General features: G+C 35.2%; 1 protein-coding gene across 2 annotated transcripts in view; it reads left to right on the plus strand.

The window, feature by feature from the left end:
• LOC100722511 (ubiquitin-conjugating enzyme E2 E2) overlaps nt 1-16,591 on the plus strand; it is a 370,467-nt gene that overhangs the window by 226,868 nt on the left and 127,008 nt on the right. The window contains exon 3 of one of the 2 annotated variants that reach the window (XM_023561705.2): nt 4,057-4,185. The exons of the other annotated variant lie outside the window; for it this stretch is intronic. Coding sequence (XP_023417473.1) covers nt 4,106-4,185 — 80 coding nt within the window. The 5' untranslated portion in view covers nt 4,057-4,105. The remainder of the gene's footprint in view (nt 1-4,056; nt 4,186-16,591) is intronic. 2 annotated transcript variants of the gene reach the window in all.

Genomic DNA, 16,591 nt, shown 5'->3' on the forward strand with positions numbered 1-16,591 from the left:
ATTGGTTTTTTATTGTGTTGATATGATAGAGTAGTGGGAAAAAGTTACAAGGATTTATTTTCTGCCCTTTTTAGAAAAAAGGCACCTATATCCCATGTCAGAGAGTACTGTGAGTTTTTCCCACTGGGAGAGACTGGGAAAATAACTCTCACGGTAAGTCTACAGAACCATTGTACCTATCATGAGAGAAACTTGGACCAAAGCTTCATTAATTACTTGGCCTCTGCTTGGTTACTTTTCTCTCATTGCTGAGACAAAGTACCCAACACCCAAAATTAAAGAAGGAAAGGTTTATTTAGCTCACAGTTTGTGGAGGTTCAGTCTGTAATCAGCAAGCTTCCAGGTAGTTTAGCATGGCAAAGGGGCAACAATTCATGACAGTGTCAAATATGAAAAGCAACAAGAGCAAGGGGACAAAAGAGAGGAACAAACCTCTTTCCCTTCCTTTTGTATGCAGGGTGGATTCAGCACCCTTTGAAAAGCCTATCCTCCCATGAGCACACGAGGCTTTGAGAGGGTCTCCTGACACAAACCACAGCAACCTCCATGAACCTGTACTCTAACCAGAGAAGCATGATGGTACTTCCAGTATCCCATTATTGGTATGGCTTGCTATCCCATTGTAACAGTCCTCAGAAACCAAGAGTTTTTCCCCTCCATGGGCACACAGCTAATCCATGCAAAGGTTTTTGCACTCTCCCCCCTTACACAGGCCATTTCCTGTCTCACTCATTTCTTTCTCTCACTTCCTTAGGTGCACAAGTACCTCAGTGTTAGTGTAGTTTGGCATCCAGTTGTAGTCCTCGGAAAATCTGGGTTTTCCTGTTTCTCAGTGCACAGTTACCCATAAAGAAGCTCTTGGTTTTCTCTGGCTCTACCTAAGGTTTTCCCTCTGTCTGACACACTTCATTCTCCTCATTCCTTCCTTCCCTGTGTTGGTCTAATCAGCTGTATGTTGTTGCATTATGTGCCTTTTTTCCTTCTTGGTACTACTTAATATAGTTTAATTTTTTGTGTTTAATTAATGCCAGTCTCTACATAAGATTCTCAAGGGCAGTTTCATTACCTGTGCTGTGCACTTCTCTATCCCTAATGTAATGCCTGGGTTACATGCAAGGTGACTGATAACTACTAATAGTTAGATGATGACAGGGAGTGAACGAGAAGCATCTTGCTCAGTCAGGAGCTTTGTCTCTGTATATCATTAATTCTAGAAGTTCATGCTTTCTACATTTTAACATTTTTAGTATCAATCACTGGGTCAACTACATGTTGTGAGTTAGTTATTACTACTTATGCTTGCATTAAAATCTTACAAAAAGAATTCAGCAGCTTGGAAGAAAATTTCAGGGACAACAGTGGAGTGGCACTGAACACTTCATCATACAAAGGACTATATTTTGTGGGGAAACAGGCTTTTTGTTTTGTTTCATGTTTTTGTTTTTGATAGTGGGAATCAAATTCAAGACCTTGCTTTTGCCGAGCAGGTACTATGCCACTGAGCTATATCTCTGACCTCTAAACAGCCAGTTTTGACCCTAAAAGGTGCAAAAGAGTTGAGTAATGAATGTGAAAAAATTTTAGTTCTTTTTGCACACATAATCCTTTTTAGTGCCCAGATCTGATCAGTATTATCAAATGTCACTGCTACACTTATCAAGAAATCTGTTTAATAACTATAAAATCACTTTTATGTGATAAGAAACCATTACATTATAGTTTAACTGGGCAACTTTTTCTTATTAATTCATGAAAATTGTGCATTTTATTTTATAGTCAGTGTAATATAGCATTATGCAGTTGTCTTCAGGGTCTTTATTAACAAAATGGACTTTGAGTGAATTAGAAAAACACATTCTTATCTCCAAGCAAAAACAGTCCTGTAATTGTATGTTAAGAAATGGAGACCAGAGCATAAACTAGATGTCTGCCTCTGTTCATCACATAAACTTTGAATCAGGGAACCATTGGTACCACATGCACCAGTTTCAGCTATCCTTAAGTAAGTTTTGTAAAGAATAATTTGGGGCCCAGGACTCAGTAGTAGAGCACTTACATAGCATGCGTAAAGCCTTGAGTCTGATTTCTAGCACACATGTATACACACACACACCCAAAAAGTCATTTTACTTAGAATTTGCAATGTAGCATCACTTATATATATAGCTATCCTGTCCCTCAATAGTCTGACTTGGCAGGAGGTTATAAGGAAGTTTGGACTGTATAACAGAATGACTGTCAAATCAGTGTTACAAGGAGTTAATTTCTATTTTAAAAAGTCATTCTTACTCTAAGGCATTTTTCTCTCATGGATAATCTTACTTTAAAATGACTTTTAATCTGTGAGTATCAGGATGTTTCTGAGTAGACAGGAAATCTAGCAGAATTTAATTTTGAGTATGTCCAGGTCATTGATCGCATAATCTTTTCAGAATGAACCTCTGGCCATGAAGCATTCTAGTCTCAATCCTAGGCATGTCTGCCTTTGATGTTGAGCTTGTTTTTATGTCTTTAAGAATGTTTTTGTATAGCCCGTATACTCTGAAACTATTCTTTACACCTGAAGGTGTCAGAATTAAATTAAATTTTCCAAACTACTTTGACCAAGAGCAGTAAGCCTAACTCACCCATATAATGGAGATTTTTAATTCAATTAGGAGTAGTCAATTAAATTAATTTTTTAAGTGAGATCTAACAAGGATTTGGATAGGAACCTAACCCTAATCCTGCCTTTTATAAAAACATTTAAATATTGAGAACATGGATTGAAACAAATTTATTTTGTGAATCGGAAGATATGATTTATATTCAAGTGATTTCTGTTCAAATTCAAATCTTCTTTTATGCAAAATATCTTTCATGCTTATTACTTTCTCTATTCTCCACCCTGGTTGTACTACAAATAGAAAATGCAGTTTATATTACCTTGACCTCTAGGTTGCTGTTTGGGATCATAATTGCAGGAGATTAGAGGAGAAAGCTGCAACTCTGGAGATTAGAAGCTTGTGTCAGGCAAATCCAAGAACTGAAGGAAAAAATACATACCTTGAGTTTCAGTGCACAGCTACATCCTTCTCTTAGTTTACCACAAACTTAAATTTTCTTTGGTTATAGTTTTTATTAAATTGGAGATCTTACCTTACTGCCCAAAAGTATACTACCATGAAATATATTGGGAGAAAAAATTAAACTGAAAGTATGTAGAGAACTATTAGGGAGTTAAGAACGTCAGTAGAAATGTTCCTATGAACTCCTAGTGTAGTTATGTGTTATACCTAAAGCAATGAAAGTGTTCCTCTTGTAGAAGTAGAACATATTTTATAAATGAAAACTGTTCATGGGGGATTTTTATTGTTAGCCACGTTTTTAGATGTTAACAAACTGCTTACATGGATTTTGTAAATTTTGTTTCAATGAAAACCAACACATTCTTGTTTATATTGACAGTTTTATCGCCGTTATTTAGAACAAGATTTTTTTAAATGGTCAGGAGAAATAAATAGAATTCAGGTATTTGCTTCTCATCTTCAGCTGCAGTTTTAAAAGTTTTGATGTGGTGAGAATGAGCAGATTTTTTTAGGGTTTTTGTTTTTTGTTTGTTGTTGTTGTTGTTGTTGTTATTGTTGTTTTGGTACCGGGGATCAAACTCACGATTTCACATTTGCCAAGCAGGCACTTATGCCTCTGAGCTAAACCCTTGGCCCTTGAGGTTTTTATTATATTTGATTATATTTTCTCTTTTCACCACTGCCCATAACTGATAATTGTTTTTTATCCTGATTGGAGAAATCATTACTGATTCAGTCTGATCTTTTGAATTTTAACTAAATCTAAGATTTTAATGACAATTCCTATCATACAGCAGATTATCTCTTCTGGGGGACTGAAGGGCACGCAGAATCAGTGACATATCATGCATAGTTCATCAATTCTAAGACTTTATTACATATAACCCTATTTTCATTAGCTATTCCAGTAAGCAGTGTTTTTTAATAGCTCACAAGGGTTGTGTTTCAAAGCTGGCTAACAGTGAAATTTCCCATTTTTCACTGGCAGGAACCCCAGCCCCATAATGGGGAAGGTCCCACCAGTGTGAAGGCCCCGCATGGGGACCCCTACCCTAGTGAGGAAATGTACCCCTGAAGATGCGTCTTCCTGGCCACTGGCTCACTGCTACCCTGCCACGTGAGTACAGCAATAGCTATTGAGCACCTCAGCAAATTTTCCATTTCTTGGTGGCCATGCGTCTAATGTGAGGACAGGCTGGGGCCTGTTCCTTTTCATCCTCTTAAAAATTTTGAAAAGTGAGATATAAATGTCCTCTTATCCTCTTGCTTCCCTTTTGGAAGTTTAATCAAAAGAATTTTTTTTATCTAAGAGGTTACATCTAAGGCTTAGTTAAGTGTAATTAGTAAAAGTCTTCTAGAACAGTACTAATCAATCAAACTTTGTGCAGTGCTGGAAATATTTTCTTTTTTTTTGTGTGTGTGTGTGTGTGTGTGTTTTTTTTTTGGTTTTTTTTTTTTTTTTTTTTTTTGTACCAGGGTTTGAACTCACAATCTTGCACTTGCCAGGCAGGCAGTTATACCACTGACCTAAATCTCTGGGCCTGGAAATACTCTGTATTTGTGCTTTGCAAAATAGTAACTACTAACCAGTGTGACTACTGAGTACTTAAAATGTAGCTATAATCCAGTGAGGAATTTAATTTTTATTTTATTTTATTTTAACTTGCCACATGTAGCTAGTGGCTACTAACTTGGGTAGTTCATGTCTGCACTTAATGCTGTGTTTCTGAGATAGTCAGCCTTGCACATTTATACAGATGTACGTCTTTACCTCATTTCTTTAACATCCTAGCAAAGACCTGAAAGATATTAATGTAATTTCACAGGCGAGTAAGCTGAGGCATAAAATAAAGAATAATTTGAGCAGGGTTACTCATCTGCTCACTGGCAGAACCAATTTAGACCCAGGAACTGTAGATCTCAAGTCAGTGTTTCCAAGGACTGTTCAATGGTACCAAATAAGGAATGTTGATTAGCACATGTAAGATTTGGTCTGCCTGCTGTCTGTAGCAAGACAGACTTTTCACTGTAAGAAATTCAAAATAAACTGTCTGTTATTTCTAGAACTTTGAAAAACATACAGTTGTGCTTTACTTCTTTTGGAGTGACTCATATTTTGTTCTTATATAATGGCTAGTTAAAAGGTGAGGGAATGGGTGTCGTTGTTTATCTCATACATATAATTTTGCAAGAAACTTGAAGTAATATGTGACTTATTATTTTATGAAATTATTACAGTGTTGTTCTACCATATGCCAGTGTTGTTTTTAATAGGCATTAAATTATAGATAGTTGATTGTTAAAATGTAAGTGTTGGAGTCAGACATGGATGTACATGCCTGTGATCTTAGCACTGTGAGAGGCAGAGGCAGAAGACTGAAGTGTCAGCCCAGCCTGGGCAATTTAGTGAGACACTATTTCAAAATAAATAAAAAAAAAAAACACTGGGAATGTAGATTATTAATGCAAAGGCTCTAGGTTCAACCTCCAGTACTAAAGAAAAAATTAAATATTAGAAAATTCGATGGTAAATTTTCAACAGTTTTTGAGGTGGTTTTCTGTCCCTTAAAGTGATACATATATCTTGGTTGAAAATGCAGAAGAAAAGAGACAGAATTAGTTGGACAATTCTGCAACAAAAATTGTTGCAGATGTAATATATTGGTTCATGTGGTCATTTAATGAATATTATGTATCCATGGTTAAATGGATATTTTAACAACATGATACATGTATGACAGCTGTGTAGATCTAAAGTCATGCATTTTCTTGTCAGCAAAAGACACAGTGGGAATACTTCAAGAAACCTGTTATAGTTTGAGTCTGAATATCCCCCCAAAGCCTCATACAGTCATGGAGGCAGGCTTCTAGAGTTTGTGAATGACTCATGGTCCAATGCTGAGATTATGGATATGAGTACTACACCCCAGTGAGTGTGGCCTACATATAGTATAAGAGTCAGGGTGTGTTCTCTCCATGTTCCTTCCCTTATGCTCTTGTTGCTTGTGCTGTTTTCTGCCACCATAAGCAGTTGCCCTCTGCCTTGGAGCTACTGATTATAGGCTAAAACCTTCACTAACGGTGATCTAAATAAACGCTTCTTTCCTTCGTTCACTGTGGGTTTTGGCTATTTTGTCCCAGCAATGAGAAAAAAGTAACCAAGACAAAATCTGAACCATAAAAGTGCTTTGTGAAAACTTGAATCATACACAGGTGGTGTAGTTCATACAGAATCATTTCTTTTGTGTTGATGTCTGCACTTTTGGTGACTCATGCAAATCATTTTAATTTGAAAGGTGATTTTCTTGCTAAAACGTGTGAGTCTATTAAAATTTTTAAAGACTCAGAAGTTAATGACCAAAGTCGTGTTTGCAGAATAAAAGAATTGTAAGTTTTAGTACACACTGATCACTTAAAGTTTAGATTTAGATTGTTGATTTAGAATGATGCCGTAATATAGTTGAGTTGCTACTGCATCATTTTGTGTTGGGAAAATAAGGGAGTCTATATCCCTAACGGGAGAATCATATTTTAATGCTCTCATTTTGCAACAAGCAGTATGAAGCAATGGATCTGGTATAACTAGAAAGGAGGAAAAAAGACTTAAAGGACCATAGTTTATTTCACAATGCCTCTAGTGCAGAAGTTCTTTTTTATGCCCCTAGGTTCTAACTGAGTTCTGTGTACTGCACATAGCATACCCTTTTGTCCCAATAGCAAAAGTACATCCTGGATTTCTTGAAATGAGCCCACTCACGGAAATTCCATCATGTTTCTCTCATAACTACACTTGTGCTACTTAGACCATGTACCATTCTTTTTAAAATACTGTAGTGTATGTAGGAAAATAGTTTATAAAATAAAATGTTTTGGTACATATGGCTTTGAGAAGGCAACAAGTATACATAAGACTTAGAAATCTAAGTTAGAAACTGCCTTTCTGTAACCAGTAAGTGCTTCCTCTGATGAGTATTCTTGTTTAATGTGTAAGTTTTGAACATTTTAATTAAATCAGCTACTTATTCCTTGCTCTGGGGTAGGAAAAATCAATGTAGTGAAAATGACCATACCTTCAAAATTGTTAAACAAATTTAATGCAATCTGATCAAAATACCAATAGCATATCTCACAGAATTAGAGAAAACAATCCTAAAATTCATTTTTAACTAGAAGAGACATAGAATAGTGAAAGCAATCTGGGCAACAAAGGCAAGATAGGGAGCTTCATAATTCCTGATTTGAAATTATATGTACAAAACTGCTGTAATAAAAACAACATGATGCTGGCCTAAATAAATAAATAAATAAAAGACCTGAGGATCAGTGAAACAGATTAGTTGATACAGAAACATCTTCAAACACACTCAATTACTTTATCTTTGACAAAGGTGCCAAACGCATTCACTGGAAGAAAAAGAGTCTCTTTAATAAATGGTGCTGGAGAGCTGGGAATTTAGCTCAGCGGCATAAGCGCCTGCCTTGCAAGCAGGTGGTTGTGAGTTCGATCTCTGGTACCGATAAAAAATGAAAAAGATAAAAAAAAAATGGTGCTGGAAAAACTGCCATTTCACATGCTGAAGACTAAAACTTAGACCCATATGTCTCACCACACACTAAAATAAAATCAAAATAGAGCAAAGACCTAAATATTGAAACAAACTCTAAGTCTATTGGAAGATGGACGAGCTAGAACTCTTAAAGATAAAGATACAGGACTGTGGACAAAATCTGGACTGCAGGGGAAATAATGCGAAGAATCAACAAGTGAGATCTCGTCTTATTAAGAAGCATTTGCACAGCAGAAGAATGAAGAGACAACCCACAGAGTGGGAAAAGAAATTTGTCAGCTGTTCCTCAGATAGGGCTAACTTCTAGAATACAAACTCAAAAAAACCAAACCCCCCAATTTAAAGGCCCAATCCAAAAATGGACAGTTGAAATGAATAAAAACTTCTCAGCTAAGAAAGTAAAAATGGCAAATAAATATATGAAAACATGTTCAATCACTGGTCATTCAAGAGATGCAAATTAAAACAACACTGAAATTTCATGTCACTTCAGAAAGAACAGCTATCATCAAGAAATCAGCCAATAACAAATGCTGGTAGGGCTATGAGAAAAAAGGAACACTTCTCTGCTGTTACCGGCAGTGCAGATTGACACAACCATTATGGAAATCAGTGTAGCAATTCCTCAAAAAAGTAAAACCCATTTGAACAGCTGTTCCCCTTCTTGGTATCTTCCCAAAAGTATTAAAAGCATCATTCCACAGCAATTTATCCACACACATGTTTAGAGCGGCAGTTTGTAACAGCTAAATTTTGGAAACAGTCCAAATGCCCATCAACCAATGAATAGATTAGGAAGATTTAGAGTTTTTTATACAATAGAGTACTGCTCTATCATAAAGAAGAGTAAGCTTGAGACATTTGTAGGTAAATGAATGCACCTTGAGACCATATTCTTATATGAAATAAATCAGATACACATATTTAAATACTGCATTGTTTTTCTGATGTGAGAAACCAAAAGTGTAAATAAGTATCCAAGTATTTAATAGTTACTGGGAAATAGGAAGAAAATGTTCAAATGGGAAGGTCAGAGAAAGGAGGAAGGGACCAGAGAAAGAAACAGAATAGAAGGATAAAAATGGAAAAGAAGCTTTTGTAAATAAAGAGATTGAAGGGAGAGCAGGGGAATGGGGGAAAGAACTACAAGATGTATCATGTACAAGTACAAATTCCCTATGATGAATATTATCATTATGTATATCTAAAATGCGCCAGTAAATTTGCAAAAGAAACATTTCAAATCACTAGTTTTGATTTTTGTCTACATATAAAAATACTGAATTTTTGGTAACAGTCAGCACAGAGTATTTTTAAGTTCATCTATTTCTGTTAGAAACATTGTATTCTCAAGCTCTCATTCAGTTTCATGTTTCATGATAAGCAAGAGAAAACATTTTATCCTTAACTTATTATTAAAAAAAGACTTGGTATAAGTAAAAAGAGAGTTAAACAAAGCAAATACCAAAAGTATTAAAAGAATGAAGAAAATTTTTGGCATGCCTTGTCTTTCTATGTATGTTCATATCGTATAATTTGAGAACATTTTAAACTCCATGAAATGCTTTTCTTAATATGAAAGGAGAATTATTAAGCATCCTTAAGTATAAATCAAGATACCACATACAAACCATTTTATACAACAAAATAATGAATGTGTTTATCGTAATAGACTCCTGATCCTCCCCAGCCATGAGTTTCTTCTAGAACAGAATATTACCATTTTATCCAAAATGTTTTTCCCTATTGGTGCAGGAACATAATGCCTTTACCTGGGAGGAACTCCTTCCTGAGCTTATTACAGTGGTGATGGTTACTTTCTAAAGAAGATATATGTATCTGAGAACACACAGAATCTCTGCTGTCCATTAGCTACTTTAAAATATAATTGATTTTAATACTTTGTAAGTGAATTTTAAAAGTTAAATAATAATATTTAAACGTAATAACTTATCTTGTTCCATATATTTATTACCTATTAATTTATAGTAAAATCATCTTTAGAAAGCACTTATTTAAGATGAACAAAAAGCTTTAAAAAAATAATTTATTTTAAAAGGTTTTACTCATGAGGGCAAACCATATTGTAGAAACCCATAATTGAGTCAGACTATTAAGGAGGTCTCATCTGAGTGCTTTCCACCTGCCCTGAAATTTAATTTTAGTTTGTTTTACCTTGTGTCTCTAATCTTAAAAAGTACTTTTTGAGGGGCTGGGGATTTAGCTCAGTGATGTAAGCACCTGCCTGGCAAGCCAAGGTCATGAATTCAATCCCCAGTACCAAAAAAAAACCCCACACACAAAGAAAGTACTTTATGAATAAAATTATTGAATAAATTGCCAGACAGCCTAAGACAACAGAATTGTAGGCTAGAGTAAGTTAGCAAACAATGTGTAGAGTTAGCAAGCCTTCATCACAGTGGCATCTCACAGTAATACAAAGTGTTGCCTTATAAACCGGATAACACAGACTGCTCCAGGCTGCTACTAGAATGTCTAGAGCCCTCTTCCTTCTGTTGGTGATACTTAAATATGATTACCTAAGAAGTAGTACTGTGTAAATGTGCCTGGAATAACAGCTTCTTTAGTTGTTTTTCATCTTAGTGGTAACAGGGATTGAATCCAGAGATTCACACATGCCAGGCAAGTGCTGTAAACTCTGCGCTTCATCCCCAGTCCAAATAACAAGTTCTTTAAATCTGTGTTTGAAGTAAGTAAAGTAAAATCTTAATCTCTGTTTAGCTATTTTTTGAAAGTATACAAATGTACACACTAAAGTACCATTTGCCTGCTGTTGTACTATATAGTTAATATGAAAATGAGTTTAGTTAAATCTCAACTCAGATTCTGAACTCTGTACATAAAATGTTAGGAATTTTGTGTTTGATTTGGCTTGGTTTGGTTTGGCCTGTTGGACATACATTTGGCAGTGTACATCACTTCCAGAACAGGAATTTTGAAGAGATGAATTTTCATCGTGATTCACTGTTATCTCTAGTCCCAAAATGGAACAGTAGTATCAAAGGATTAAAATGTGCTCAATTGATAACTTTTAACTTCTAACTATGAGAAAATAAGTGAATTGTAAAAGAACCATCACATTTTTGCAATTGCAGGCACTTTTATGAAACAGTATTTAAACTATCCAGAATATGAAGAGGGAAAAAAGGAAATGATGTTGTTCATTAGAGGAGCTATATAAACACTCCCAGGATCTCTGCCATAACCCATCTATTGCTCCGACTCATTATGTGAGCAGATTATTTGCCCCATGAGCAATATTAAGTTTTAGGGAAATTTCTGAAGAAGGTCTACCAGCTGGTATAGAGAGCTATTTTAGCCTGTTCTAGTCACTTATTCCTTAGAATGTTTGTGATATGCAAAGCTATGGTTCGGAGTGAAGCCCTTTTTCTCAGTATATTTTGTATATACTTAATTCATATGTTTATATTAGCTTCTAAATGTTGAAAAGATAAAAAAAAATTACACAATTTACTTTGTGCCAGTTTTCTGCTGCAGGGCCAGGCAGTAGAAGTAGAGTGCATGTTATTTTTATTGTTTGAACCAGATGATGCTGACTGGCACTTTAAATCATTGAACTGCCTCTATGTACTGTGAAATAGAAATCGTACCTACCTTATAGGATATAGCTATCCTATTGATCCTTTATCCTTATAGAATATAGCTGTCCTACCTATATATCCATCTATCTATATGTATCTTATGATTTTTATATATAATAAGTCCTGTAGTGGGAATAGCAACAGCAGGCAGGCATACTGTATATTGATTTATAATCAAAAGAGATCAAAGGCTATAGTTTCAATAAGTGTAATATTAAACTCTTTGGTAATCTCACTTTTTTAAGAAGAATGTGATTATTTGCATTTGGGAACATTCTTTTATGAGGTGATTTTTGAGTTTGGTCTTAAAGGATAATAAAGATCTGGACATGACAAAGCTGGAGGAATTTTAAGTGGTAGAGAGGACATCGTAGGGAGAAACAAAAACATGAAGAAATCATTACATTACATTTCATTTTTTAAATGTATGTTAATATCTGTAAGAAAGCCTAATGTTTTAGGGCAGGGAATTCTTATTCTTACAATATTTTGTAATTTACAGAAAACCAATAAAATAGACATTGTTATTTTCATCTTACAACCAAGGCTTTCACAATAGTGATTGATAGGAGCACTCTTGTGTAAAAGAGGAGAGCTCCTATGTTAAAGTACTAAATTTTAGACATTTTCACAGTACTAGACCCTTATTAGTTTAATTAGAAATAATTTTAAGGCCATCAATCATATCTTAGCCTAAGATGACTTGCTTAAAATGTGTGCCATTTTCAGAAAGGCCTAGTTGACTTCATATAATTCAGCACCACTATTGTAATTGTACCTCCCAATGCACAAGTAGCTAATGATCATACCTAAGGGGTACCCATGAAGTGTTTTAATAAAGTAACCTGCATGACTTTTGTGTCATTTTGCTATTTAAGTCCTTGAAGTTCCCTAGGTTACTTTGATCAAAGATGACTAAACATTTAGTTTAGTTTTGGTTTTTTTGTATCGGGGATCAAACTCACAACCTTACAGGCAAGTGCTTGAGCTGCTGAGCTAAATCACAGCCTATATATTTAGTTTATTAAATGGAAACTGACCAGTAAATAAATGTCATGTCTCAGAGTTGTTCACAGTGTCATAGTGAAGAATCCTATTCTTGAGTCAGACATATTTGAAAAATAAGGAATATTTTATTAATATAACAGTTACAAATTTATAGTAATCAAGTCATTGAGATAAGCACTGACTTACATTGCACAGTATTCTGAGCAATTTTCTATTTGCCATTAGTGTGATTTCCTTTTTTAAAGATTTTTTTTAACAGACAAAATACCATGATTTGCATTTCTGTTTGGGTTGATACAATAAGCCACAAAAGCTCATGTTTTTTCTTCAGATGTCCAGAAAAGCTATCTCTGACATTAGAAAAATAGCCTGTTTTTTATGATTATGGTACTGTGTGTGTTTTATGTGATTTTGTTTTTTTTTTTTTTTTAAAGAGGATAAAACCAAGGAAAATAAAACCAATCAAAAATATATATCACCAGTATAAGTGATACAGGACTTCAAAACCTTATGAAACCAAGAATAGTTACCATAATGCCTTTTGTTGTCTTCAGAATAGCTGCAGATACTTTCCGACATAGTAAAAATCAAACAGAACAGAATAGAATAGAAACAAAAAGCCAAAACAGTAAATGCAATAAAGGACTTAAAAACAAGTCACTCTTGCTATCTTTCAATAGCTCCTCCTGCTGTCAGATTTAACATAAACAAAACAAGAGAATAAAACCCAACCCATCAAAACAATGAGAATAATAAGGTTTCCCGGCTGAGATCTCTTCCTGGTGAGGTCTGGGTACCTCCGCATATACTGTAGAATGGCACTGACTCACTCAGAGAGGTTTGGGTGTGGCTGTCCCCACTCCAACAGCTGGCTACTTTCCAGGTGCGCATCATCTCTTTGTGAGGCCCCTGGTTCACACAAACACACACACACACACACACACACACACACACACACAAACACACACACACACACACACACACACACACACACACACACACACACACACACCAGCACTCCGGGAAAGAGGCTTGGGTGTGGCTCATATCTTTTATGTTTTAAATGTGAACTTTTTTTGCTTGAAATGTCTTGATTTCATTGCACATTCTGAAAATTCAAACTACTCCAATAAAACCATTACTTCAAAAGTAGTATGACTGTATGACATGACATTTCTATTAAATGTGATTTTCATCTATTATATAGACTTCTGTGAAATTATAACAAACTGTAATTTCATCTAACTCTGGTTTTATTTTAAACATCGGAGTAAGCTGAAGTGATTTATCATAAATATCCCACTGTGAAGTTTATTTAGAATGCATTGTAACATTTTTCATTTTTAATAAAACAAGATTAGCATCATTCAGTATGAAATTTTATAGTGTTATACAACTTAATTCAAAAATGTCTCTCTGATGCTGTCACTGTCTTGCATTAATTTAACTTAATGTCTTCGTTGTCTAACATTCTGTATTTTATTTGATGTTTATTCTTGTGAAGGACCTGGGTTAAATACATAACATGTACACACACACACACACACACACACACACACACAGAGTCTCTTAGTGTTTTAAAAATGAAGTATTTTCAAACTCTAGTTTTGGTGTGGGACACTATAAGGAGCTTAAAAGTGCTTTATCTTCATGTGGTAACAGGTTCCAGAAATTACTGACTTGACTTTAAAAGCTCAGTGAATCTCTAATTTGTCTTCTATTGATAGTTTTTTTCCATACACACAGGTATGTTATAATGTGTGATTAAAAATATTTTGTCACACCCATTATTTGCTATATATGATCAATGAATCCTTGTGTTACTCTTCCATATCTCTGCCCTTCCCTTGTACGCTTGGCACTGGGCTAGGAAGTTAGAAAATAAGTAAGATTGGGACAGAAGAAGAGTTAATTGATATCCAGCTCTTACAGGTTTAAGAAAGGATCAGACCTAGCTGGGGATTTAGCTCAGTGGCATAAGTATCTGCCTGGCAAACGCAAGGTCATGAGTTTGATCCCCGGTACCAAAAAAAAAAAAAAAAAAAAACCCAGAATCAGACCAATTATAAACACATTTTAGCGTGGAAAATTGCTTTCAGTGTCTTCCTACATCATGTTGTTGTTGTTTTCGTTTTCTCATTAACTCTTACACTCTTGACCGTCTTACTCATCTGGTAAGAGTTCTTCTACAGCAGGAGGTAACTCTTACTGTCAAAGCCACAGGGGCTGTTTATCAGCAGTGCTACCCTGGACAAGTTGCTATGCCTCAGTTTCCTTGTCTGTCAAATTGGGGTTGTGTGTAATAGTACTGCATTCCAAAATGGGTGTTATATGCATATGAAGTGCATGTCATCCGGTGACCATTATGCAAGTGTTACCATCAGTGATATAATAAACTACAGATTAGATGTTTAAGGCTATGTATGGAAAGGACCTCATATACATGTCTAGAATGGGCTCAGTGAATATTGTATTTACTGAAAGACTTGCCATTTCTCACAAGTCCCCCTTACTGGAAAATGACCCTTTTTTTCACCCTATTACTTCACTGTACACTGTGTGAAAGACAGTAAGAGGAAAACAGTAATAATAAACTGTACCAAATCATACTAAAGCGGAAAGGACTGGTCCCCCCTCTAGAAATGTTTTCTGCTTAACCATATTAATTGACACAATTGTAGGCAATTTGTAGTTAAGAGCAGGAATCCTGTAATCTGAATACCAAAAGCACAAATATTTCTTACGTATTATCTTACTGTAAAGCATGAGTGATCCTACACCCAGTTTCTACCATATATTGACTCCTAATAGCTAGTAGTAGTCCTAACCATTGCCCACAATCTCATGAACATTTAAGTCATGACACCTTGACAGTTACTTGAGATGGTCTGACCTCCTAGGTCCCAGATTCCAAGTCTGCAGAGGTGACTTCAGAGTGTCTTCTTGATCTGATGAGTTGCTTTCTTCCCTCACCATTATCTGTACCAATGAGCCACATCGTCAGCCCATCACTGGCTTTAAAAACAGTACATAAAGTGCTATTTTTTCCATAATTATACCCAGTGTAATATAATAACCATTGGCTATGTCATTAAGTATGGAGGGAGGAAGGGAGGTACCGGAAATCCAACTCAGGACTTCTCATTTGTGAGGCAGGTCCTCTGCCACTGAGCTATATCCTCAGCCTCCATTAAGTATGTTTCAGATTGAACCCATTTTAAGTTTATTCATATACAGTTTTAAACTCAATTCATTCTTAATGATTGTTGTTGTTTACAACATGGTCATCATCTTTCAACTCAGAAGAATTAGAGGAATTAGTGCTAACCATTTTCATTAATTTAATATGTTTTAGAAGTATAGAATGTATGAACTATGATATTGGACTGCATTTCAAAGTAACACATTTGCACTTGATGCTGTGGCCAGTTTGCACTTCAATCAGTAATAAAGCCCTGGTTTGTATTAGCAGAAAACCAGCAGTTCCAACAGACAAGCTTAACTAGGTAACAGCATAAGTGAACAATCTATAATAATAATGAGCATAGTGTGGAACCTTACCCCAACATAAAAAATGCTTTTTAACTGAAAACTGAAGTATATGCCATGCATTTGCATAAAATTTCTTCTTTTTGTTTTTCTCTTTTTTCTTTGTCTTTTCTTTATTCATCTTTCTATCCTTCCTTCCAGCCATCCAAGAGTGAGATTGAACCTACACCCTTGCACATGCTACACAAGCACTCTACCACTAAGTTACAGCCCAGCTACCATAAAATCTATTTGATCAAGGTTCTTGCCTCAGAGTAGTAGTCTACATGTATGAGCACAGGCACATATACTTTAGATTTAGGTAACTTCTCATGACAGTTAACATAGTTGTTTAGGAGTATTTTTAACTACCCTGTGTTAGGAGAGCATCTATAAAAGTGCCACCCAAAATATGGGGCTTTACCACTAAAAATATGTGGAAGAACTACTGCTAGTACAAAATAAGCATTATTAAATTTTGTAATGACATGTATTTATTTTAATTTATATTAGGAAAATATATAGCTAGTATGTCATATCCGTAATTTTGTGAATTTTTAGGTTAAACTCGAGATTTTGATGTTTTGAAAATGCACAGTTATCTCACAGCCAGTTGTCAAGAGTGCAGTATCCTGTATAACAGTTTTGATGACCCTACTGTTGTGACAGACTGTACTAAAAACATTGGATGGGTTAGTCTTAAATAGTAGTGGGATTGTTACAGACTCCTTCAGCATAGCAGTTCATCCCCAATTTCTCTATCCTTATTTTTCTTAGGACAGTGTATTTATTGTTT

The sequence above is a fragment of the Cavia porcellus genome, unplaced genomic scaffold (assembly GCF_034190915.1).
Source record: "Cavia porcellus strain 051 isolate PalLab524CR breed Dunkin Hartley unplaced genomic scaffold, mCavPor4.1 scaffold_10, whole genome shotgun sequence".
Taxonomy (NCBI): Eukaryota; Metazoa; Chordata; class Mammalia; order Rodentia; family Caviidae; genus Cavia; species Cavia porcellus.